General features: G+C 37.3%; 1 protein-coding gene across 2 annotated transcripts; it reads right to left on the bottom strand.

The window, feature by feature from the left end:
- Positions 1-19,388: 19,388 nt before the first annotated feature.
- POMK (protein O-mannose kinase) lies at positions 19,389-23,723 on the bottom strand. Of its 2 annotated transcripts, XM_032237922.1 has the most exons (3): positions 23,508-23,722; positions 22,155-22,465; positions 19,389-20,972 (listed from the first exon to the last, which is right to left on the bottom strand). In XM_032237922.1, the coding sequence occupies exons 2-3, from the start codon at positions 22,458-22,460 to the stop codon at positions 20,202-20,204; spliced, it is 1,077 nt and encodes a 358-aa protein (XP_032093813.1). In that variant the 5' UTR covers positions 22,461-22,465; positions 23,508-23,722; the 3' UTR covers positions 19,389-20,201. The 2 variants fall into 2 exon arrangements, with proteins under 2 accessions (XP_032093813.1, XP_032093812.1); XM_032237921.1 differs by having other exon boundaries at positions 22,155-23,723.
- Positions 23,724-25,525: the final 1,802 nt, after the last annotated feature.

The raw sequence follows: 25,525 nt of genomic DNA, 5'->3' as shown, positions 1-25,525 counted from the left end.
TTCTAGCTTTTTAATTTTTTATGATTCACTTTGTGCTTTTTTAATAACTGTATCCCACCTTCTTTGTAGATTGTCTTGATTGTAATGAGGAATTTATACTTGCATTATGATACTTAATGCAACTCACCACAGTATCTATTTTATTTATTTATTTATTTATTTATTTATTTATTTATTTATTTATTTATTTATTTATTTATTTAATCGATTTATAGGCTGCCCAATCCCGGAGGACTCCAGGCGGCTTACAACGAAAGAAAAAATAATAATAATAAATGAAGATAAAAACAGATTAAAATCAACATGCATACATTCATTACGATTGGGGCTGGACCTCAACAATGAGGTCAACAGCCCCAGGCCTGCCGGAATAGCCAGGTTTTAACAGCTTTTCTGAAGGCCATGAGAGTGGGTAAGGTTCGGATTTCTGGTGGTAGCTCATTCCAAAGGGTGGGAGCAGCCACAGAGAAGACTCTCCTCCGGGGAGCCGCCAGCCGGCATTGTCTGGCTGATGGCATCTGAAGGAGGCCCACCCTGTGGGATCTCACTGGCCATTGGGAGGAATGTGGCAGTAGGCGGTCACGCAGGTATGCTGGCCCTAAGCCATGTAGGGCTTTAAAGGTAATAACAACACCTTGAATTGTGTCTGTAGCCAGTGCAGCTCGTGGAGATAGGTGTAACGTGGGTGTACCTAGGTACACCCAATATCGCTCGCGCGGCTGCATTCTGGACTAGTTGCAGTCTCCGAACACTTTTCAAGGGTAGCCCCATGTAGAGCGTGTTGCAGTAATCCAGCCTTGAGGTGACTAGGGCGTGAGTAACCGTTTGGAGTGCCTCCCGATCCAAGTAGAGCCATAATTGATGCACCAGGCGAACCTAGGCAAAGGCCCCCCTGGTCACAGCCGACAAATGGTGTTCCATCTAAGCAGTTGCTGACCAAAAGCTAAGTGCTATTGAAGACCTCTGAAGCATTTTCCCTACCCACAGATGCCTTTTCTTTCATGGATAATTTCCTAAGCCACACTGCCGTCCACACCCCAGTTCCCTCTGGTTAATTACAACTCCCAGAATCCCAATGAGCAAGCCTCATAGTTCAATACATTGGAGGTGGCCAAGCTAGGACACATTTCTTCAAAGAAAGTGTGTTCCATTTTGTCTTTTGTGTAGTCTCCAGCAATGATGCAACTTCATGAGGTACAAGTGACCAGTATCTTATCATGTGTTCAAAATGTGGCCGTTATCTAAAACCAACTCTGAGGGAAAGGAAGAAAAAAACAGTCCCAGGTGTTTCTGCCTCCTCAGTTATTAGACATCAAAGATGGATGAGATGCAACTTCTTTCTTTCCCTCCCACAATGGCTTTCCTAGGAGATGACCTTTATATGGTGTTATCATCATGCCCATATGAGGGGTTTCTGAGAAGAGGCACACAACTCGCCTCCTAAATCTGTGTTTATTAATGGAGTGACATCAAACCTTTTTTTTTTACTGTTACAGATTGGAAGATCCCTGGCTGGCTTGCATAAGCCCCTGTGGGCGTGTTACCAACTCTGATGAGCAAACAATACACTTGCTATGGAAAGATTAACATACTCAGCATCATGACCTAAATAACAGAACTTTGCTCTCAATTATTAAATCCTCCATATTTTGAACATTGAGTGTTTTTAGTTTTTAGTCTTCAATGGGACTAAAGCTTAAAAGTTTCATTCAAGTATAAAAAGAGATAAATCAATGCTGTAATTGTGCCTAATGAAACATTATACAAATGTTTGTTACCATTGTTTAGAATCCAAAAGGGATTTTTTAAGGAATAGATAAGAACTCAGTCTTTTCTTCCACAATGACAATCATTAGCTTTTAACTTTTTAAATTATGCAAAAGATGCTTTAAAGTTGTACACTTTTTGCATTCAAACAGTTTATGTAGCTACCCAATCAGCAAATGATTTAGGGCAGCATACACAAATGGAAATCCCATATAATAACTGCAAGAGAAGACGCAGCCAGAGCTAGGGGATGGAGCTAAACATCAGCCTAGAGTCATTACATTCCCATGAACAGTCTAAGTACAACCCCTCTTGAATTCCGCTGACCCTTATTTGGTGTCAATTTAGGGTTGAGCTTTTAGTTGACTAGATCCTTGCGTATAGACTTGAAGATTAAATCTTCTGAACTGCAACTTAATGTATGCTCCAGATACTTTGCATCTGATGATAGCCAAACGTAGATTCAAACTAATAAAGCATATCATGGCCAACGTCATCCAATCAAGGAAAATGCAGATGGGTACAAAATCTCTAGACTTAATGCCGAGGGAAAATTTGGGTTTTAAAAGCCCCTGAAAGGGAGCAGAATCAGGGCCATCCAAACTGTCCCATAAGGCAGGCATGGCAACAGAGAAGCATTTCTCTTGGATCCCACTAGATGAAATTGTTTAGGTGATGGGTTCTAGGGAGAGAGAGAGCATTATAGGCAGAATAAAAATATTGTAAAGAAATAATTTTCAGGGAATTTTCACTTTTCCGATATGCTTGCTTTAAAGAACATTTTGCAAAGTGTTTTAAATATTTAAATAATGCCTTAATTTTGTATTATTAAATAATACAGGAAATTGCACAATTATTCTTCTAAAAATGTTTTTACAGAGTTAGGAGGTGAAACTAACAAACCTGTAGACATGTTTTAGCATTCATTTAAATTAGTATAAAAAAACAGTACAATAAGAAATGGGGCCTTTTCACCCACATAAAGTAAACCAGAGCACAGAAATATATTTATACCTGTTCTTTCTCCTGCACACACATTTTGAAAGTACAATTTTTCCTTTGGTGCTTGTTCAAGTCCTCAGAGTGTGGAACTCTGGCAGTGTAAACCTCTGACTTTTCAAGTGTCTTCTTGATGAAGGCCATGTAGGCAACTGGGATGAGCTAGAAAACCTATCGAAGGCAGCATAAAAGAATAAAATTATACAACATCTAACATACCCCGAAGTGCTGAGGGAACAAAATTAGGGTTCCCAATCCTGAATCTTTATGAAAATATCAGTCCTGGTGTGGCTGTTTAACTTTTCCCCAGCATCCTCCTAGTTTAGCTAGATCAGAATCAAGCAGTTTCTCCATCACCACCACCACCACCCAATTCCAAGAACCATTTTTCCAATCCAAATCCCTTCCAAAGATGGCAAGCCAAAATTGGTGGACCTTTTAAAGATTTGTGAAGGGAAGGTAGAAAGCCAAGAGATATTCCACCCATTTCACTTTTCAATAACAATTTCATAATCAACACTACAATCAACACAAAACAAGTTTACTTTTCCCAGATTGGAAGAAGGTCTGTATGTCATCCTTTAAGTCCCCTCAAAGAAGTCTGACCTGTTATCTACAACCAGTCCGATGGTGCCATGATTCCTGGGGTTCCAGGCAGAATATAAAGGCAAAGCATAGCATCCTAGGGAGAAACATTCTTACCCATTCTTAAAGCAGGATTTGGGAAGTGGGTGTGGTTCTCAAGCCTCAACAAGCCACACAAAAGGGCTGCTTGCCAGTGGCCACATGTTCTCAGCAATCTAAGCATTTCATATAGTTGAAGGAAGAGAAACTTGATTCTTTGAAATGGAAATGCCAAGGTTTGGCTGTGGAGTCTTTTGCTGATATGTCACTCTCACCCTAGACCAGTGGCCTAAGGCTCCATAGCACTGCTTGAATGTCCAAGAGCATCTCCATAAATTCAGGCAGGTAGACTGTTGGGTAGGAAAATGTTTTTCCAAAGACAGGAGAGGGAACTCTTTCTTCTACCTAGACCTCCTGAATGAATGGTGGGATAATAATATAATCAATAAATCTATACTCCCCCCCCCACATATCGTATTAAACAAAAACATTTGGCTGAGAAAACTTTGTTCAGCAGGAAAGCAGACATGTTAACAGTGCAAAGTATAGAATGTAGAATAATAGAGTTGGAAGGGTCCTTGGAGGTCTTCTAGTCCAGCCCCATGATCGAGCAGGAGACCCTATATCACTTCAGACAAGTAGTTGTTCAGTATCTTCTTAAAAGCAATTTCTTAAAAGCAATCTGCTTGAGGCAGTACCATGACAAGGAGACAGTTTAGGGTGAATCTGATGCTTAATTGATGTAATCTATTCTTTTTTTTCCACTTTTGAAATCTGCTTTAGTTATGAAATGTCTTGGGCCAGGACTGAACAGAACCAAGAAATGTTCAACAAAGAGCAGTAAGTGTACTCTAGATATGGGAGGAGATTCAGGCAGAATCAAATTCTAATGCAAGTCTGTGCTGGGATGATTCTACAAAAATTATCATGCCAGTTCTTGCTGCAGTTACTGTTGGTTTGATACGTTTCTGAAGACAATTCAATTCAAAGGATCCACCCACCCAAAAAGCCCCCAATTTTGTGAAGGGCCTCATGATGAGTGTGAGGATTAGCTGCCAAGACCTTGTTCCTAGTCCACCATCTGAAATCACGCAGTTGAAAGCAGGAGACATGACCTTCACTGCTATCTAAAATTCTTTTTTCCAGGGAATATGATAGCACTCTTGGGCTTAATTTCAATATCAAATATATATTTTTTCTAATTGGCACCTTTTAAGGGGAGGATTTAGATTGTCAGATTATTTTATTGCTCAACTATGGCATATTATATATTGTGATAGTTGTTGTTTATTATTAATATGCCATCCACGATTGGAATCCTGCGATAGTGTTGCCAAAAAACCCCAAGGGCCACAGCTGAGACAATTTCCCCTTCACACCTCTGGGTCCTACTATCCAGATTGTAGCACTCCCATTTTACCCATCCACGTGGCTTACCCCTCCATATATGCATCAGTGCACGTTGATGATCTTCCAGAGATGAATAAACATATGATTGTGTATATATGTATTATTATATTCGTGTATAAAAACAGATCAGAATGGAAGGGGCAGCATCAACAAGAAAAGTGAAGAACACCTCTGTGATTTGCTGATACGACATGGCTTCAGGTAAGCTTCTGGATAGCAATAGGGAAGTTACTACTTTTTAATGGATGGGAGAGCTAGAATCTTTAATAGCTATAAGACATCCATTCAGTGGGTCCAGCCTTTATATTGAAAAAAAGCTTGTTCTCTAATTTTCCATGCAATATATATCCATTAAGCAAAATATAGGAAGCTGTCTTGGTTATTACTAAATTTGGGAGCTAGAAGGGTGTGTTTGTTTTTATTTTCTTTAGTGAAATTTTAAAATTCTATACCAGTGAGGATCAAACTGAAGCAATTCTCCCCAGGGAGAAATGAAAAACAAAGAGAGAATGCCACTAATTGTGGTTTACTCGGCACAAACAGGTATCTGAAAAAATGCTCAACTAACAAATGGAGAAAACAAGAACTGCATATATGTGTGAAACTGTTGCAATGGCAACTTGTAAAGCCTCCTACTTATCAACCCCTCCCCCAGAAGCATTATGATGGTCAGTGTGAAGAGAAAGAGGGAGTGGGTGTTCAAATCATGCATCCTGTGTGGTAGTGTATAACAGTGCTTCTGTTTTACATGGGTTCCTATTTGCTTCTGCCACCCAGAAACCCAACTGGTGCAATGCTCAACTGAAGCATCAGCAGAGATGGAACCTTTGTGCGTGTGTGTCTTTTGGATGTTTTAAGTTTCCAGTGATGAAAAGAACTTGCAGTTAGTGCTTCATTGTGCATTAGAGTGGTGGATTCACCAATATGTCCTCTTTATTTAAGAAGCCAACCTCCTTCATCTTCCTCTGCAGGGATCAGTAGACCTTCCTCTTTGCTTACCATTGGCTTGCTTATCTTGGCTCTGCAATGGACAGACGGAGGAGCCTTCCCCACAATGCCACTCTCCAGTATGTTTACCAATGCTGTGCTAAGAGCACAGCATCTCCATCAGCTCGCAACAAATACCTACAAGGAATTTGTGAGTAGAGGTCCATCTTTTAGGTCAGCTAAACTTTTAGGTTGCATCATCATTCCTGGTAATAGCAAACTAGAGTGTTCAGCAATTTGGGAGCAGAATAAGTTCATCTAAAAGTAACATGGAGGATTCTCTAGGTTCACATAATATATTAAAACATAAAAAAGGGGTATACAAGTAGCACTTTAATTTTTAAAATGATATGAGAAAGAGTTTTCCCCCTCACATGTTTTTATGTTCTCATATCTTCCATTACCACATCAACGTAGAGTTGCCACAAACCAGAACAATTTTTAGATAAGGTTCTCTTTTGAAATATTTACTATCTTCCAAGTAATATTAGCATTTCATTGGTTCTGATTTAATGTCTTTGCTCAGTTAATAATTTTTTAGATAATGTTATTCAAGACTCTGTACACTCTCACCTTTTCTACTTCTTTGTAAATGGTGGCGTTTTATGGGACTTATAAAGGAGCGTTCCTATATCCCAGAAGAGCAGCGATACTCCATGAAGAATTCTCAGACTGTACGTTGTTACTCTGACACTATCCCTTCACCCACGAGGAAAGAGGAAACTCAACAAAAAACAGTAAGACAACTCCTTTCATGTTTTATTCCATTGAAGAATTATTTTGGTGCCCCAAATATATATATAATCTTGTGTTGCCTATCTGAAAACTTCCCACTTTCACAAAATTTCCAAGAAGTGTTAACAAAGAGCAATAGGTGTATTCTAAACATTGGAACAGAGTCAGACAGCTAGACAGACACCCTGGTAAAAGTGAAGGGGGACTAAATGCCATAGTCAATCATCTGAAGGCTGCCAGGTTCTCATTTCTATATTACGGGATCTGATTCCTTAGAGGACACAACACTGGAAACTCTATGCTTTATCACATTTGCAAATTCCAAATATATTTGGCCAAGATTCAGGCAAAGATCTAGAAGTAGACTATGACTCTCTTGCATTTACACAAACATGCCCTGGCAATATCTGTTTTCCTCTGATGTTTCCCTATGATGTTATCTTTATCTTGACCACATACTTAAGATGTTGACCACCATTAAACAGTGAATCAGAATGAAGATAAACACTAGAGACAACACATTTTCTGCAAACAAATTGTACTTTTCTATCAATGCAGGGATCTTCTGTATAGCATTTGAACTCAACACCGAGAAAGACCAACCTACTTCACTAAGCCGAAGTCATGCTTTACAAATCACAAGCCTGGATTCATAGAGCACATGGTTAAAAGAAAACATAGATTATAATTTTGTATAATGAACTCAGGCATATTATGCCAATCCATCCCAGGGCATGTTACTCTCCAAATAGTACTTCCTTGTTGCTTCTTTCATTTAATCAATGTCATATGTAAGCTAGGCAAGAATTCTTAATTTGGCTTAATTAAATGTCTAAAAACCCATCCACTGTGGCTTATAAACAATTATTTCCCATATAGAGAAACTTCCACATTAAGAAAAAATAAATAAATCAGATCATATTATGGATTAGTTTTACATGTCCTGTTTTCATTGGAGGAAAGAGATATATTCTATCTATAAACATCTAAAAGCCATCTAGGAAGCATTTTTATCTGTCCATACATGTGCTCTGCAATAATGAAAAGTGTGTAACTGCTATTTAGCAAGAAACTGGGTTTAAAGCGGGCTCAAGGAATTGATCAGAAAATAGACAATTTGCCCTGGCTGGAATTTTTCTTGCCTGTTGAACTTCCATTGCCGTTTATCTTAAGACAGACAATTGAATGCTATTATCCTTGTTCTCCTTCTTTGGCTCTAGGAAGTCAAGAGAGTAAAAAGAAGTCTTTAAATTGCTTTTTTTAAATGTATCTATTTTTCTAGGACACGGAACTGCTGAGGTTTTCACAGATTCTCATCCAGTCCTGGCTAAATCCTATACGGTTTCTAAGTAGGATGTTTACAAACAGTCTTGTATTTGGGACCTCAGACAGAGTCTACGAAAAACTCCAAGACTTGGAACAAGGTATCCAAGCTCTTATGAGGGTAAGCAGTCCCTTCCAAGGAGCACTTTTTAAATGCTGTCACAGATTGTGCTGTACCACCTGGCTAATGTTATGAATATGAACCTAGAGAAGGCAGAACTCTCTATTCCTAAAACTCAGAGCAATCACAGGCATCAAAATTATTAATTTATCAAACTCCCAATGAGAAAACCTTGCTATTATGATTTATTAACTCTACAAAATATAGAAATGTAGAAAAATATAGGTAGTCCTTGACTTATGACCAGTTGCCTAGTGACCATGTGGGGGTACAATGATTCCTCAAAAGGTTTCTTGATTGAAAGTTCCAATGGTTGCTCCCTCCTTGGTCACATGCCCACATTTTGGGCACTTGGCAATCAGTTCTCATTTACAGCCTGCCACCCACTGCTATTAGCTCACTCAATTTATGACGTTTCTTGCAGAGAATTGGTATTTGCTTCCAGTTTTCAGGAAACAAAACCCCTCCCCACACTGCTTTGGGTATGTGTGTGTGTGCTTGGGCAATGGGTTTGTTTTTTGTATTTGCTTAACTGCCACAAAAAGAAGTAAAATCAGGTTGGTCACCTACTTAATAACCAGCATGACTTGCAATCATAATTCCAGGCTCAATTGCAGTCATAAGTTGAAGACTACCTGTATCAAATGATAACATGAATGAGGCTATTGACGAAGGATAAAGAAAATTACATGATGTTGAGATTGTACCTAGAAAGTATATGGATTTAAGATATTCTTTAATATCAAAAGAAAAATAAACCCCAAAATGAATCATGGGATCTGCAGAATGAGATTAGCCCTTCATAGTTATTGTAGTGTTTTTCAACTCAGTGTCTTCCAGACACATTTAACTCTCCCATTAATTTGCAACCGGCACAGCCCTTGGCCTCCTGCTCCAGAACTCAAAAGTTGGTAAGCAACATGGAGCTCAGAATATAGTCCCAAGGTTGGGAAAAGTGGGAATCCTGTCACCCAGCTATAGTTGTCCATCCATGGACTCTGGTGGAATGCAATTTGGAGGGTCGATATGATGCAGCTATAGGCTCACTATTCTTTTTATGTTCATTAAATAGAAAGTCCACAAAATCAACCATAAAAACTCAGTATGTCCCAATCTTCAAGTCCTGAAAACATTATAAATGATATTGGATAAAATATATATTTCATTGTAATTATATATAAGTCATTACATAAAATATATTAGAAATTATACACTATTATAAATTAATTTCCTAGCTTAAGTACTTAACTCGGTAAATCTGAGTTGAAGTGTGTTTGTGTGTGTGTGTGTGTGTGTGTGTGTGTGTGTGTGAGAGAGAGAGAGAGAGAGAGAGAGAGAGAGATTTTTTGAAGCAGAATAAGATTCTTAATACTTTTGTACTACTCTTTCCACTTACAACATGTACTTCCAGGAGGTGCAGGATGGTACTCCCTGGAATCTTCAGCTGCTTAGGCCCACCTATGAAAAGTTTGAGTTCAATCTCCGGAGTGAAGTCGCTTTGCTGAAAAACTACAATCTCTTGTCCTGCTTCAAGAAAGACCTGCACAAAGTGGAGACCTTCCTGCGAGTGATGAAATGCCGTCGTTTCAGAGAGATCAGCTGTGTCTCCTAAAGGCCGAAAAGACCCGCCTCTCCATTCCACTTTTCCTATGCAGTTTCCTAGAACCTGGGAAAGAGAATGGGCTACTCCTGTGCCAACTGCCTACATGCCTGGGTCAAGTAAAGATCAACCTATTGCATTTCAAGCCCTGTTGTTTGTGAAGTCCCTCAGTGCTCCTTGATTTCTGTGCAAAAATAAATGCTATTTTATTTTAGTGCTATAAGCTGACTGGCTCAATTAGATCTGTCTCTTAAATGATAAAGAATACAAGCTTAAAGGCTTTGCCCTCATTTTACACAGAATCACAAACTTGCTATCAGAACAGCGATTCTGCCAAAATAAAGTATGTCTAAATCTGTTTATAAAAGTAATTTCCCCTCACTCAATTCCTATATAATTAAGGCAAGCATTTTTTAAAAAAATTACACAAAGAAGCCTCTAAAAGACCCCCACTCAAATAAACTTATTAACTTGTAGTTTATTTTTTTTATAATAGCAATAGCCCTTAGACTTATATTGCCCCCAACAATCTGGGTTCTCAGTATACTATCCTCGGAAGGATCGAAGACTGAGTCAACCTTGAGCCAGTCAGAACTGAACTCCTGGCAATAGGCAGAGTCAGCCTGCAATACTGCATTCTAACCACTCTGCCACCACGGCTCTATGTTCTCCATAGTATGTTCTCCAAAATATAAGGAAAACAACAAGGGTATTTTAAAACACATTTTTTCCATTGAAAAATTGTTTAAACACATTCTAACAATTTTGTCTTTTAGCAAATAGCCTTATTGTATTCTAGAATGCAACTTTCATTTTAAGATTATTCGGGAATTATTTCCCAAAGGCTATCAGAATGTTGGCTCCATCTTGGCTTGTAGCTGGCTTTTTTCAGCCTTGTAACTATTATAAGGGGGGGGGAGGAGTGCTAGCACAATCCCAGTTCATAATGAAGGTGTTGCAGAAAATGGCAGACTTAGACTTTTCAGGATTCAGGAAGAGATTATTTAGCAATCAGGTTCAGAAAGCTAGCACATGGCTAGCATTGCAATTTCTGAACAACCTTCATTATTGAAGCATGTGTTCTTATACATTCTCAAAGGCAGCATAACATGGAAACACTTAACTCATTTTTTATTGATTACCTTGAGGAAAAAGCCTTATAAGGAGATGGGGTCTTACTTCTCCTTTTATCTTGGGCCATAGGTACTGACTTCGTGTCTTTATGCGAACTTTAATTGAACCTTGTGGTTTTGGGCTTTTGACATAAGGGCATATACTGGAACATTTTGTGGTTGAAGGTTGATGACATTTCTTTGTCCCTTTAAGCAAGCTTCTAACTGTTTCTTTTGCCACGTCTCTGTTTTTATATTTTTAATCCATATTTTATACTACTTTAAAGGTAATGTTCCTTCCACGTCCGCTGATTTCCATTTAAGACAACATTTTAATGGGACTCAATGGTATCTAATATATTTTTCCACCTTGATTTTCCCCCCATATCATAGTGTGTTTACTATCAGCACTTTACGGCTTATTCTATAAAGTTTTTTGTTCATTTAAAGACCATTCTGATCAAGTCAATCTTCCAAATGCAGAATTAATGCAAAGGGACACAAAACAGACTTGTGAGCAAACATAAGATACAGGTAGTCCTTGACTTATGATCATGACTGAGCCCAAATTTCTGTTGTTAAGGGAGGGATTTGTTAAGTGAGCTTTATTCCATTTTGCACCTTTCTTGCTCAGTTGCTAAGTGAATCACTGCAGTTTATAAGTTTGTAGCCCAGTTGTTGAGTGAATCTGGCTTCCCCATTGACTTTGCTTGTCAGAAGGTCGCAAGAGGGGATCACATGACCTTGGGACACCAGCAATGGTCATAAATATGAACCAGTTGCCAAGCATCTAAATTTTTATCACATGATCATGGGGATACCGCAAAGGTCGTGACTGTGAAAAATCGTCATAGGTCACATTTTTCAATGCCATTGTAACTTTGAATGGTCACTAAACAAACTGTTGTATGTTGAGGAGTGTATTTGCTTGCAAACAGTGTTAGGCTAGAGGGTATTACATCTAAAATTCCCTCCCCCCACAAAAAAATATTTAATTTCTAGAATAAGAGAGGTAGGGCAGATAAAAGGGACTCATCTGTTGCTCATTGTTATTAATAATGGATTAACAAAAGAAAACCTGCTATGTCTGGTCAAGCTTTCCACACTACACTGCTTTAATTTCTGACTTTGGTAGTGAACACATGTTGTGACATTTCTTTCCTTGATGACTTAATCCTTTTCTGCTGCGTTCCTTCCTTCCTTCCTGCCAGAATGGTGTTAATAATAATTTATTAAATTGTTATGCCATTTAACTCCCAGAAATTTTGAGCAATTTACAAAGACATTAAAAAATAAATAGCATTCAAAATATAACAAACAGGCGATAAAATTTATCAGGAAAAAACTCTGGATGGGAACTCAGAAAAAGAAGGAGTATCACTCACCCTTAGCAAAGGCCTGGGTGAAGATACATGTCTTCAAAGCTCTTCACAACACCAATAGTATGGGAACCATTCAAATATCGAAGAAGAAGGCGTAACTATTTCCATAATCACGTTTTCTTTTACATGCCCCTCCTACTGCAAAATGTTCCCCAAAACACACCCATGTCTATTATTTTTATAGATAATTCAAGGCAGTGAACATATTCAACACAACTTTATTTAGTAGCATAGGCTGTAGGCTTACCTTTTCAGAGGTTTTATCAGCATATAAATAACAAAAAGGAAAAGACCAGGGTATATCAGAGTTTAATGTGTGGCTAAAGGAGTGGTGTAAAAGGGAAGTTTCATTAAGTTTTATTAGTCATAATATCTGAAGCTGGTCCAATAAAAAAACTGTACAAAAGAAATAGTTTGCATCCATTGAGAAAAGGGAATGAGTTACTTAGCATTAAATTCACAGACTTTCTGGATAAATAGTTAAACTAAACAGCAGATAATTAATTGATACAAAACATTTTTGTCCCCAACAATCTAAAATTAACAGGATTATCAGGATATGTAACATAGATGCTTGTGAGGGTAAGAATATCAACCTTGCTGTCAAGCAAAATCAAACGTTTAATAGTGAGTGCCATACTATGTGCACTAATCAAACAAGCGGCAAAGAAGTAGGGGAAGTCAGGCATAATACAGGTTTGTAAAAAGTAAACACGGGATCAATCAAAATGGACTCAAACGTATGCACACCAACACACACAGTACAAGGAATAAACAGGGTGAATTAGAAATTCAAGTAAATTAGGGCAGATATGATTTTATTGCCATTATGGAAACTTGCTGGGTTGAAACCCACATATGGAACGTACAGCTAGAGTGTGGGTCCTCACACTACGGCCTGTAGTTTGACCATAGTTTTTAATTAATTAAGCCATTAATCCAGCCTCACAGGAGCACAAAGCTGTCCTGCCCATCCTTCAGCCAATTGCAGGACTTATCTTCAGGAGCCCCAAACTGAAAGGTAAGGCCAACAATTTTTGCCTGCACAGACGTTTTGAAGGTGGGGGTTGGGTGAAAAATGGGACATACAGACACCCCAAGTGGTTAAAAACTGGCATTTCTGCATGTTTTGGCCTGTAGAATACTTCTGGAGGTGGGGGTATGTGAAAAATGGGGCATTACTATTACTATTAATCTTCTCATTGTTCCAGTCGCCTATCTCTTCCCACTTATGATTGCAGGACTATAACTTTGTTACTTGTATCCTTACAATTTATATTGATATTGATTGCTTCCTGAATGCTTATTTGTACCCTATGACAATCATTAAGTGTTGTACCTTATGATTCTTGACTAATGTACATTGTCTTTTTATGTACGCTGAGAGCATATGTACCAAAGGGAAATTCCTTGTGTGTCCAATCATACTTGGCCAATAATGAATTCTATTCTATTCTATTCTATTCTATTCTATTCTATCTACAAGAAGCTTGGGGAGGAATGATCATGCAATATTGAAATTCAACATTATGCAAACACAAGCAATAGAACAAAATCAAACTAGAGTCTTGGACTTTAAGAGAGCTAATTTCAATAAACTTAGAGCTTGGGAATGATTCCATTGATGAGAATCCTCAAGGGGAAAACAACTCAAGAAGCTTGGGAAATTTTGAAAAGTTAGATTATAAAAACCCTGTCTAGCACAATACCAATTAAAAAGAAAAACAACAGCTCTCAAAAGAAACCAGCATGGCTGCATAAAAAACGTCTGATAAATTGAAAGACAAAAAGAACAAGTATAAAAAGTGGAAAGAGTTACATATAACTAAGGCAGAATATCAGCAAATATGTTCTGTTCTAAGTACAGATATGAGACTCATCCTCCTATTTTCCCCACAACAACAACAACCTTGGGAGATGGGTTGGGCTGAGAAAGAGAAACTGGCCCAAAGTCACTCTGCTAGCTTTCATAGCTAAAGCAGGATTTGAACTCTCACTCTCCTGGTTTCTAGCCTGATGCCACTAGACCAAACTCTCTATATGAAACAAAATAAAATTAAAGCATTTAAAATAAAACTAAACTAAAATATTTTAATATAAAATTAAAATTGTAATTAAAACATTTAAAACAAAAGTCCCTAAGATGTAGTAGTGTCAATGAAGCAAAACTGTATTTATATAAGAAAAGTCACTAAGTTAGAGAACCTACTCTGTCAAATGTACACTTCATTTCTTGAATTTCTTGAATTATGTACACTAGTCACCCTAAATTGTGTTGCTCAACAAATTGAAATTGGCTTAAATAAAAGATTTATGACTTATAACCGCAATGACTTATGGTAATTCAACCAATAGAGTGCTTAATGATCCATAGTTGATTATTTGCTTTACTATTTGTTTACTGACTGTTTGGAGTTACATGTCCCTCGTATTGCAAAATATTCCCCAGAAAAAAAGTGATTTATGACTGTTTTTCACACTTAGGAACATTGCAGCATTCCCATGGTCATATGATCAGAATTCATATGCTTGGCAATTGGACTACATTTACAAAGGTTGCAGTGTCCAGAGGTCATATGATTCCCTTTTATGATCTTTGGACAAGCAAAGTCAATGAGGAAGCTGGATTCACTTAACCACTATGGCAAGAAAGATTGTAAAATGGGAAAAACCTATTTAGCAACTGTCATGCCCTGCAACAAAATGTTGGGCTCAATTATATTCTTCAGTCAAGTGTTTCCGCAAAAATAAACCCTAACCAGAAAATAAGCCCTAGCCTGATTTTTAAGCATGCTCCTAATATAAGCAACCCAAAATAAGCCCCAGTTAAGACCGCCATCAGCCAGAAGAACATGACCAGCACCAGAGGTGGTGAGAGTGCAGGGGTCAATGTTGTCTGGCAGAAGCTGCAGCATCCACAGTGCAGGTGAATTGATTACCTGTCCAAACAGCAAGGGGAGGCAGAGGTGGGGGGAAACATGCGATCCAGATGCACCACTCAGGCTGTGGGAAAGCCGAGAGTCAGTGGGCTGGAGCAGGTGAAGAGCCACAGGAGGCTCATCTTTGTACTGCAGCACTGGCAACAGGTGGAGACAGATGCACAGGGGGAAGGCAGATTCAAGAATCTGCAAACTCTCCATTCCTTCCCCACTCCTGGGGGAAGGATATTGCAAAATCTCCATTCCCACCCTGCTCTGGGGCCTGCCAAAGATGGTATTTACTGATTCTCCGAACTACTCAAAATTTCTACTACTGGTTGTCCAGAACCTTTCAGAACCTGCTGAATTACACCCCAGAGGGAATGTCATGGCTGAACTTCATATGAAACTCAGTCGGGTTAATATGGAAATGGAGAGTGTAAGGCAGGTTAGAGTGAAAAACCCAAAGAGATATAAAAGTAATATTACCAGTTACAGTGCAGTCAGAAAAAAAAGGTTGTTCCCTACTAAGATGGGCTTTTGCTCACCCAAAGATTCATATTTGGGGATGATTCTTACGTTCGGTGACATTTCCATACCAATAAAAAGCACTTTGGTATATGTTAGGTTATGATTTAGTTTTAAATATGGATTGAACCTGTTGGTTGGAAGGGTAACTGATAATGAATGGTTTTTGGAATCTGTAGCAGGTTAAAAAAGGGCTAAATAGTCTGACTGGTTTTAGTTTTTTAGAGTAACCTCCCTAAGCCAAGTATCCTACAGCTGTTTTGTTGTTGTTAGTTGCAAAGTTATGACCTCATGGACAACATTCCTCCAAGCCTTCCTGTCCTCTACCATCCTCTGGAGTCCATTTAAGCTCATGTCTACTGCTTTGGTGACTCCATCCAACCACCTCATTCTCTGTCGTCCCCTTCTTCTTTTGCACTCAATCTTTCCCACAATTAGGCTCTTCTCCAGTAAGTCCTTCCTTCTCATTAGGTGGCCAAAGTATTTGAGTTTCTTCTTCAGGATCTGGCCTTCTAAAGAACAGTCAGAGTTGATTTCCTCTAGGACTGACTGGTTTGATCGCCTTGCAATCCAAGGGACTCACAGAAGTCTTTTCCAGCACTATAGTTGAAAGGCTAAATTCTTTGCTGCTCAGCCTTCCTTATAGTCCAATTTTCACAGCCATGCATTTCAACTGGGAAAGCCTTGACTATACGCACTTTTGTTGGCAGGGTAATGCCTCTGCTTTTTAGTATGCTGTCTAGATTTGCCATAGCTTTCCTCCCCAGGAGCAAGAGTCTTTTAATTTCTTGACTGTAGTCCCCATCTGCAGTAATCTTGGTGATCCTCTAGCTATGTTGAGGGATAATTGCCTGAGGTGCCATCTAGCTTGGAAGGTTTAAGAGTTTGTAGATCATTGAAGGCACTGGGGAGGATGAGGTTAAAGCTAACATTATTGAGGAAAGTTTGTAGACAGATGGAAATGTGATAACTGAACTAAAGTTATCTTGATAAAGATCACAATTTGCACTATTCAACAAACTACGAAAACAAGGCTTAGTTTAACATAATGTGCAAACTCAGTAATTGAATTTCATAGCACATGGTGCTCGAATGCAAGTCTTCTGGCTCCAGCTTAAATCCAACACTTTGGTAAAAGGCTATTACACCAATATTCCTAAATGAAATGAGGAGTGTAAATAAAATAGAAGCAGAGCAATTTTAATTAATTTTATTTATTTACATATGTCAAATAAAAATTTTATATATATAAATCTGAGTTAAATCTGCCTGCGTTACCAAGAAATCTTGAATCAGTTTGTTATTTTGGATTTCTGTCTACCTGCAACTTGCAGAAGTTTGCAGTGCAACAGAAACTCTTGGATGCATTTTGGAAAGTATTCTTCATAATCCTAGAAAAGTCTATCAACCTTCCTTTTAATTTCTTTTCCCATACTTTCCTCCATCTTCCATCAGGGAAATGATTGAATATTGAATATTTCTATAATTAATTATACATATCAAGCTATTTGTTGGCTTGACAAATGTCAAGTTCTGTTGCAGTGTCTAGCATGTTGCCAATTTTACCTGCCTATTTGTAGTTAGACAAGGTCTTCCCATCCAAAGTTGTGATTAAGTGTTGGAAAGTATAACTCATTTGTGTGGAGTGCACACACAAACCAGATCAACTTCCAGTCAACCTTGACCTCTACCCAGTGCATGTCACTACATTATCAGCCAATATTAATATTTGTAGAATCTCCTCCAATGGTTTTTAAGCTTTTGCCAATGCCTTTCTTCTTCATGAAATACACCAGATTATCTGAAATTACTTGAACAGGTTTTCCTGTTTTTGGGCCTTTCTCTGGAGTGAAATGATAAAGATATCTTCCACCGGTTCACTGCACACAGAATATATTCTTCGATGGTACTGGGGAATCGCTGGTCTGAATTGTTTGCTTTCAACATAACTTTAATTGCATCCATATGGTGGTTGAAGAAGATGCATTCTAGTTAACCCTTCTTACAGAGCTCATCAAATAGTTGATCTAAGGCAGACATATCAAACACAAGGCCTGCAGGCCACATCGGTCCTGCGATATTGTTAGATCTGGTCCGTGGAGCACCCTGGAGAGAGCAAGGGACCAGTCCCTGTTGCCACAGCCTCAGCCAGAGGCTAGATCTAAGGCTATGTTTTCTAACATGGGTGGCTACCACAAAGTTGTTGTAGATCAGCATGAAGCCAGCAGCAACACCTCCATCAGCTTTTATCCACATCTAAGTTTGCAAACTGTCAATCATGCCTGAGCTTGGAAAGATGTGTGTGTGTGTGTGTGTGTGCGCGCGCGCACATGTGTGTGTGTGCAGCCAAACAAATGTGCTTGGCTGCTAGCAGTTTGGGGAGCAGGGAACATGTGTGGCATTGAATTATCCTATTGAGTTAGCTGGCGTGACTTGTTACATCCTGACCCAGCCATTCCAAATCAGCTGCACCAGTGAGTGGCGTTGAGCTGGCCATGCCCACCTAGTCATGGAAACCTGGCTACAATCACCCAGCCATGCCCACCTGGCTTCTGTGAATCATCAGTCTTACATGCAACTGGCACTTTGAGGGCAACCATACTACTGATGCGGCCCTCAATGATACACCTGATTTATGGTAAGGTTCACTAAACTTAAATGTTTCTGAGCCTAAAAAACATTTTCAGAACTTCCTCAAAATTCTGTATTTGTGGAATCCTCTTGAAACAGCTAGATAGGTACTAAAACTCAATGTCATGATTCCAAGTAATACTCCCAATTATTTCATGACTCTTGAGATTGTGGCTTTCTTAAAAGATCCTGTTTACTGGATACATCATATTGGCACGATCAAATGTGAAACCAACTCTGAATAATCCCCGTGCTTCGGTATAATTAAATAATAGATACTGGCCACCACCACTCCTTGTGTCACAGGTCGCGTTAGCCAACCAAGCAGGTAATGAACCTCTCAGCACTTCCTCCTGCCGTTGCTAGAGTACGTTGAGTTTGCCTTGGTTCTCACGAGTCTATAGCTGTTATGTCTGGCACTTTGGAAGAAAATATTCTACATTTCATAAGTCTCCCACCCCATAAGCATGGCAATTAGGAAACAATAGAGAAAATATGGCTCCAACCAGAGTTGTTTTAAGAGTTGACACTCACTCTTTAATGTAATTTGGCTCAATATTTTCTTGTGGACCTAACAGAACTATTTTTTCAATTGCCCTTGAAGAATTATCATGTCTTTCTAAGGTTAAATGAACACTCTAATCCTTTTTTAAAATTAAAAAATTAAAATTAACAAATTTAAAACCAAAACTTTTTTCCAAACATGAACATTAACGCAGATTCCAAAAAAGAATATACTCAAGAATTAAGGAAGGTAGAAGATTGGAATTATTTTTAATACCAGATCTGAGCGGATCTTAATCCTTCCACAAGAAAAGTCCTCCTTGGTTATCCAAATATTCATAATTTATCCAAGAATTTAGGAAGAATACTGTTGTTAAGTAACTAAGAGCTAAAAATTCTAGTAGATCGAGATTAATCTTCTGCCTATTCTTTCTATATATAAATATTTTAAAGAGATTTCTCTCGATAAATACATTATTACATTGTGAGCTTATCCAGAGTTGCTATATTAGGGAGTCTGGCAGGATGGAAATCCAATAAATATAATAAATATGAAAAATGTGCAATATGCATAATGTGTAAAGGATAACAATATAAATAACAAGAATACTATTAATATTTTCAATGTTATGGTACATTATTATATTTTTGTATACTACCAAAATGCATTACACTAGTGTGTATACTACTATTTAGGTAATTGATATAGTGACAGTGTAAAACATGACCTCCAGCTGAAAACATTCATCCTTTGGAAAAATATTTATTCATTGTTGACTTCATTCATTCAAATGGCTTCAATCAGCATTGTTTTCTCCCACTTAAGTTCATTTTGAATTTCAAAAGATTTCTTGGTATGGATTTAAATCATTATACACAGGAAATGTTTTCCAAAAGTGCATTTGTCAAAATATTAAAATCCTCTCACATTAGCATTCCTAAAGAAATATTGATGCTTTTGCTACTAATAAAAGGAAACATGGAACTTGTACACTGGTTTGTTTCATACCTTTGAACTAGGTTAACTGAGCAGCAATGCTTCCTTAGACAATAAGAAGTTTTATCTGAAACCGTAACATTCTTGCAATTGTTACAATTACATACTCAAGTGTTCATTCTTCATATATTGATCGTAGCACAACTTATTCAAGATTACATTAACATCTTGATGGAATTAAAATCCAAGAAGAAATTTTACCAGGACAGAAATGAGGTTAATTGGGAACATACTAAAAAAAAAAATCAAGAGAAAGAATTGCACAATCATCAATAATAAATTTTTAAAAAATACTAGAATTGCTATCAAATGATTGATGTTTAATACACTAGTGCTACCATGACCCAGAAATTTTATTTTAAAATTAAAATATGAAAACAATATGAATTTTCAAGTACACGCTTTTGTTCCTATGCAAGATCTTATAAACATTTAAAGTTATTTGAGAATTCTTATGCTTATATTTTTACATTCTCGGCTACTTTCCACGTTGAAAAAAAAAATCAAACACTGACATTGAACATACCCAATATTAGTCGTGCTGTCAAAGCATTCCAATCTTTTTATAACATGTCCCTTGTATTGGACACCGTTGCTTCTTTCACAAGTGAGGCAAGAACATTGTTATATCTGTCCAGTACCATCTGAGAGGAAGGTCTTTCAGCTGCATTTTTTTTACATGCTTCATGTATACTGAATAAGTGAAATCTGACAAGATCACTCCCATCAACATCTCCCAGGAGAAAGTTAGAAACATCAGGGATTTTCCATATGTCTATCATTTCATTATAGGCAGGCATGAGATGGTCTTCAAAAGGTACTTCTTTTCCATGTGGCCAAAGCTGCTCAGGAGCAACCCATTCACCTTCCAGTTCCCGATGACCACACTTAATCAATTCACCAGCCCTCCTATTCAAGAGGGGCAAGGCATCCAAATCATTCACAATCACCTGAAAGCTGCTAGTCAGTAAGTATTGTGACAGTGTTTTATTCAGATCACTGGAGTCACACATAACAAAAGTGCCAAGGGGGTTATTGTGTAAAAAATGGATAATGCTCACATAGCCTATGGCAAGCAGAAATCTGTTATGCCATGTATTATAATTCTTATATTTTGGAAGGTTCAATATCTCATTAACATTTTTCAAGGACCCAAATGGGTGATACTCCGTAAGGATCATGAACTCCTCTTCACAATATCCAAGGAGTTTGACCACATGCTTGCTTTGTAACTTTTTTAGCATCTGAAGCCCATGAATAAAGTCTTCTTGTAGCTCTGGCACAGTTAGCTGGGAAAGTGCCACTTTGTTTTCTTTCCACTCAGAAAGAAAGACCTAGAAAGAAAGGGGTGGGGGAAGAAATATGTAAATGCATCTCACACATACAGTCACTAATGTTCACTATTATTTAAACATGCTATTCATTTTATGAGTTAACAAGATCCATGCCCTTACTAAGCTTCCAATTATAACAAAGGCCACTATATTTCAGTATTTCAAAACAGATCATACATAATAGAACACTAGTCAGCAGCATTTAATTAATCCTTATGTCTCCTACAAAGATGGATCAAACCCATCTATAATCATATCTATAAACTGATACGGAGTGTTTTCTATGAATGAACCAGAAATATTTTTATTATAGTACATATTCCTTCATCTATTCCCTGCTTTTATTCTATATAATTTGGTACATAAGTATATACTTTTAAGTATTAAAATATATATCTTCTAAATAACTAATTTTCTCCTTCAAAATATGAGCTTAGAATATTTTTCTCTTATTGAAATGGGGGAGGGTTTGCCTAAATCTCAGCTCAGTCATACTCAGTGTATATAAAGCTAAGAAACTTCTTTCAAAATTCCATTGAGCTCTTCTTTTTGCAAATAAGTGGAAAGAAAAGATGGGGAAAGCAACTGGAAATTAAAATTCAATTATTTTCTAATTCAGGTGGTAACAGCACCATTTGGCCATGCCCAACTTTAACCTTAAAAGATGAGAGTTCATTTATTAATGTAGTAATGAGTGCCAATTAGATGTAAATAACACAAGAAAATTTAGTAAATATCATGTCTATGCCATATCTCAACAAATAAGTTTTATTTAGAAATACTTCAGTAAATGAAAATAAGTTATTGTGTTATAAGCACTTGTAAAACATATATGAGTATTTATTTCTAGACGTCATCTGGAATCATCAGCATTTACTTACAAATTGATTTCAGATATATTAAGAACAACAATTTTTTCAGCAGCATCTTCATGAGGGAAAGGGGAAGTGACATAAAATAATGGCTGATATGACAGAAATTCTATCCTTTTGTAAATGTGTTGCAACTGCTTTCTATACATAACAATGTAATATTGCTTTTATCATTTTGACAACAATAGTGGATTCTGAGAATACCTATGTATCTCTCTGTAGATTGGGGTTATCATTGGCCATAAATAGTGACCTGGAAATGTATAGAATAATATTTTATTATGTTTGAGATCCATGAAGTTAAACAAACCCTTTTTACAGCTCCTCCACCAACATGCTTCAGTTTACGGACTTCTCTTTTTATAGCCTGGCAAGACAACCATGGTGAGCAGTTCTTCATAGTTCCTAATTTGAAGTAACCACGTGGACAGAAATTTTGCTCAACATAGGATTCTCCATAGGAAAAATATACATTGCCGAGGTATTGGTAGAGAAACAAGATCACAAGCAGCACAGTTAAAAACAAAAGCAAGGCTAAAAGGATCAGCTTTTGCTTAATATCACTTTTTAAATCACAAGCCTTTTTTGTCCATGTTGTAAAACTATCATCTTTCATAATTTCTGAAAAATAAACAGTAACAAATTATTAATCGAACATAGCAAAACAGCAAAAGAAGTGATATTTCAGAATGATTTTATTTTATTTTTGTACATAGCAATTCTATGGTCTCAAAAAATATGAAATATACATAGAAAATGAGAATGTGTTGTGGTAATATGTTTCCTTTCATAAATCATGATATACTGAAACAATTCTGCACACAGGGGAAAATATGCATTAATTCAATTTACTCAAATGCTAGATACATGTATCTATTTGCATCTGTTTACTAACTGATATGAGATTCAATTAATACTTTAATATTAAAAACCCATAATTTCAAATTATATTTGCTGAAGCAAAATATCCCTTTTGGAGAACATGATTAAATATATAAGGGAATAAATGTATGCACCACTTGTGGATTTAAAAAAGGAAAGCAGAAGATTGTTTAACTTGGTTCTGAGCTTCAATTATGTTCTTTGTGAATATCTTATACATAGCCTGACGAATAATAAACATTGTTTGACTATCAAATTCTATGGATCTCTGGTAGAAATCATTAATGAATGTTTTCATCATAGATATTACCGTACTCAAATTCTAATATTTTAAATGCTTCTGGTTTTAATGATTTCGGTAGGAAATATTTACTGTTAATAGCTAATGACTATTCACAAACAAGTCTAGCTGAATTACTAAGGCTTTCAAATAAATTTTAAAATTCAATACACTTAATGAAAACAAGACATATAAATTCACGGAAGCCACATTATTTTCTGATTATTTTTAATCTGACTATTTCTCGGGATGTGTTTTCACAACTTCTGTTTTCAGGAAATCCACCTTCTTAGAGATAATTTAATATAGAGAATATAATGGAATATATTTCTACCGATATGCCTAAATTAATGTATAGATCTTAAAGAAACAGATAGGACTTGAAAAAAGCAACAGAGTAAAAAGAATTTAAAAATCTGTCTGGTTTGCATCATCTCAGAAATTCGGGGCAGAATGACATAAATTTTATTAAATAGATTTATCCTATTGTACTATGCTTACCTGTTCCCTATCTTCATAGTTTATATACCATTATCAATATCGGCATAAGACAATCCCAGGGTTCCCTGCTTTGAGCCACACGTGGTATCCGGCGTTGCACATAGAGCTAAAACAGGGTAGAGTGACATATTCCCTTTCTTTAGTTTCTCAGATTCTGATTGAAATATAAAGCCTTTCTGTGCTGAAGCTGACAGAGGAAACATATCTTTCTTTTTACTTCTTAACAAGAACATTTGGAAAACTAAAAATATAGTTGGTTGGCTTTTACTATAAACTTGTGTGTGAATATAACTTTGATAATTTTGGGACATTTAAGTGTTTCTAGAGAGAGATTTGAATGGATATATACATTGTATTACGGTAGCTTCTCAGAGCATCCAAATAACAGTCCTTTATTCACTAGATCATGCTTTGTCTCCTTCCATTCATGTTTAAAATCTTAATAGGATTTTTTTTTTAACCTAAAATGCAAAATAGAAATGCTTAATTAAAAAGTGTACAATAAAGTGCATTCAGAAACTATTCAGACTCTTCACTTTTTGTCAATGTTATGCTGCAGCCTGATCCTACAAAATGTAGGATATCATTTCCCCTAATTAACCTACACAGTACCCCATAACGACAAGTGAAAACAAAATTTTAGAACTGTCTGAAAATTTATTTTTAAAAAAAAACTGAAATATCACATTGGCATAAGTATTCAGACCTTTCAATCAATACTTTGTTGAAGGACCTTTGGCAGCAATTACAGCCTGGAGTCTTTTGGAGTATTAGTCACGCCTGGATTGGGGGATCCTCAAGCTCAATGGCAACCATTGGTGGACAGCCATTTTCAGGTCCCTCCAGAAATGGTCAATAGGGTTCAAGTCAGACCTCTGACTTGATCACTCTAGAACATTCAGAGTTATCCCTAAGCCAGTGTTTTTCAACCACTGTGCCGCGGCACACTAGTGTGCCGTGACATAGTGTAAGGTGTGCCGTGGGAGAATTACTTTATATATAGTCAATATAGGCACAGAGTTAAATTTTTTTAACATTTTCTAATGGTGGTGTGCCTCGTGATTTTTTTCATGAAAAAAGTGTGCCTTTGCACAAAAAAGGTTGAAAAACACTGCCCTAAGCCACTCCTATGTTGTCTTGGCTGTGTGTTTAGGAACGTTGTCATGTTGTAAAGTGAACCTTTGGCCCAGTCTGAGGTCCTGAGCATTGTGGAAAAGGTTTTCATTGAGGATATCCCTGTACTTTGCTCTATTTAGCTTTCCTTCAACTCTGACCAGTCTCCCACCTCCAAACCATACTTCATTGTTGGGATGATATTGGACAGGTGATGAGCGATACCTGTTTTTTCCAGATATATCATTTAAAACTGAGGCCAAACAGTTCCATCTTGGTTTCATCAGACCAAAGAATTTTGTTTCTCACAATCTGAAAATCTTTTAGGTGCTTTTTTGCAAACCCCAAATGGGCTTTCATGTGGCACTGAGAAGCTTCCCTCCAGTCCCTCTGCCAAAAAGCCCAGATTGGTGGAGGGCTGCAGTGATGGTTGTCCTTCTGGAACTCTGTCCCATCTCCACACAGAATCTCTGGAACTCAGTCAGAGGGAGCATTGGGTTTTTGGTCACCTCTCTTACTAAGGCCCATCTCCCCCTCATTTGACAAGGTGACCAGCTCTTAGAAGAGTCCTGGTTGTGCCAAACTTCTTCCATTTGAGAAGTATGGAGATCACTGGGCTCTTAGGAATCTTCAGTGTAGCAGGAATTTTATTGGAGCCTTCCCCAGATTTGTGCCTTGCAATAATCCTATTTCTGAGGTCTGCAGGAAGTTCCTTTGACCTTATCTTTTAAGTCATCCCAGAATTCCAACATTTTTGTGTGTGCGTGCACACGCACGCGTGTGTGTAATCATTGACATACCTTTTGCACATGCTTGCTAATAAAATGAGTTGAAATATTATGCTATTGTTTTCCTATTTGCCAAACAGTACATATATACTGTGCACACTTTAGCTATCAAGACAT

The sequence above is a fragment of the Thamnophis elegans genome, chromosome Z (genome assembly GCF_009769535.1).
Source record: "Thamnophis elegans isolate rThaEle1 chromosome Z, rThaEle1.pri, whole genome shotgun sequence".
NCBI lineage: Eukaryota > Metazoa > Chordata > Lepidosauria > Squamata > Colubridae > Thamnophis > Thamnophis elegans.
Note: the sequence above shows the minus strand (reverse complement) of the source record. Positions and strands in the feature narration are given on the sequence as shown.

Bases quoted from the DNA above. Each gene is read 5' to 3' on its own strand.
- POMK (XM_032237921.1), bottom strand. From the start codon at position 22,460: ATGAAAGATGATAGTTTTACAACATGGACAAAAAAGGCTTGTGATTTA. The intron at 20,973-22,154 runs GTTTGTTTAACT...CTTTCTTTCTAG, and splicing joins GTGGAGGAGCTGTAAAAAGG to GTCTTTCTTTCTGAGTGGAA.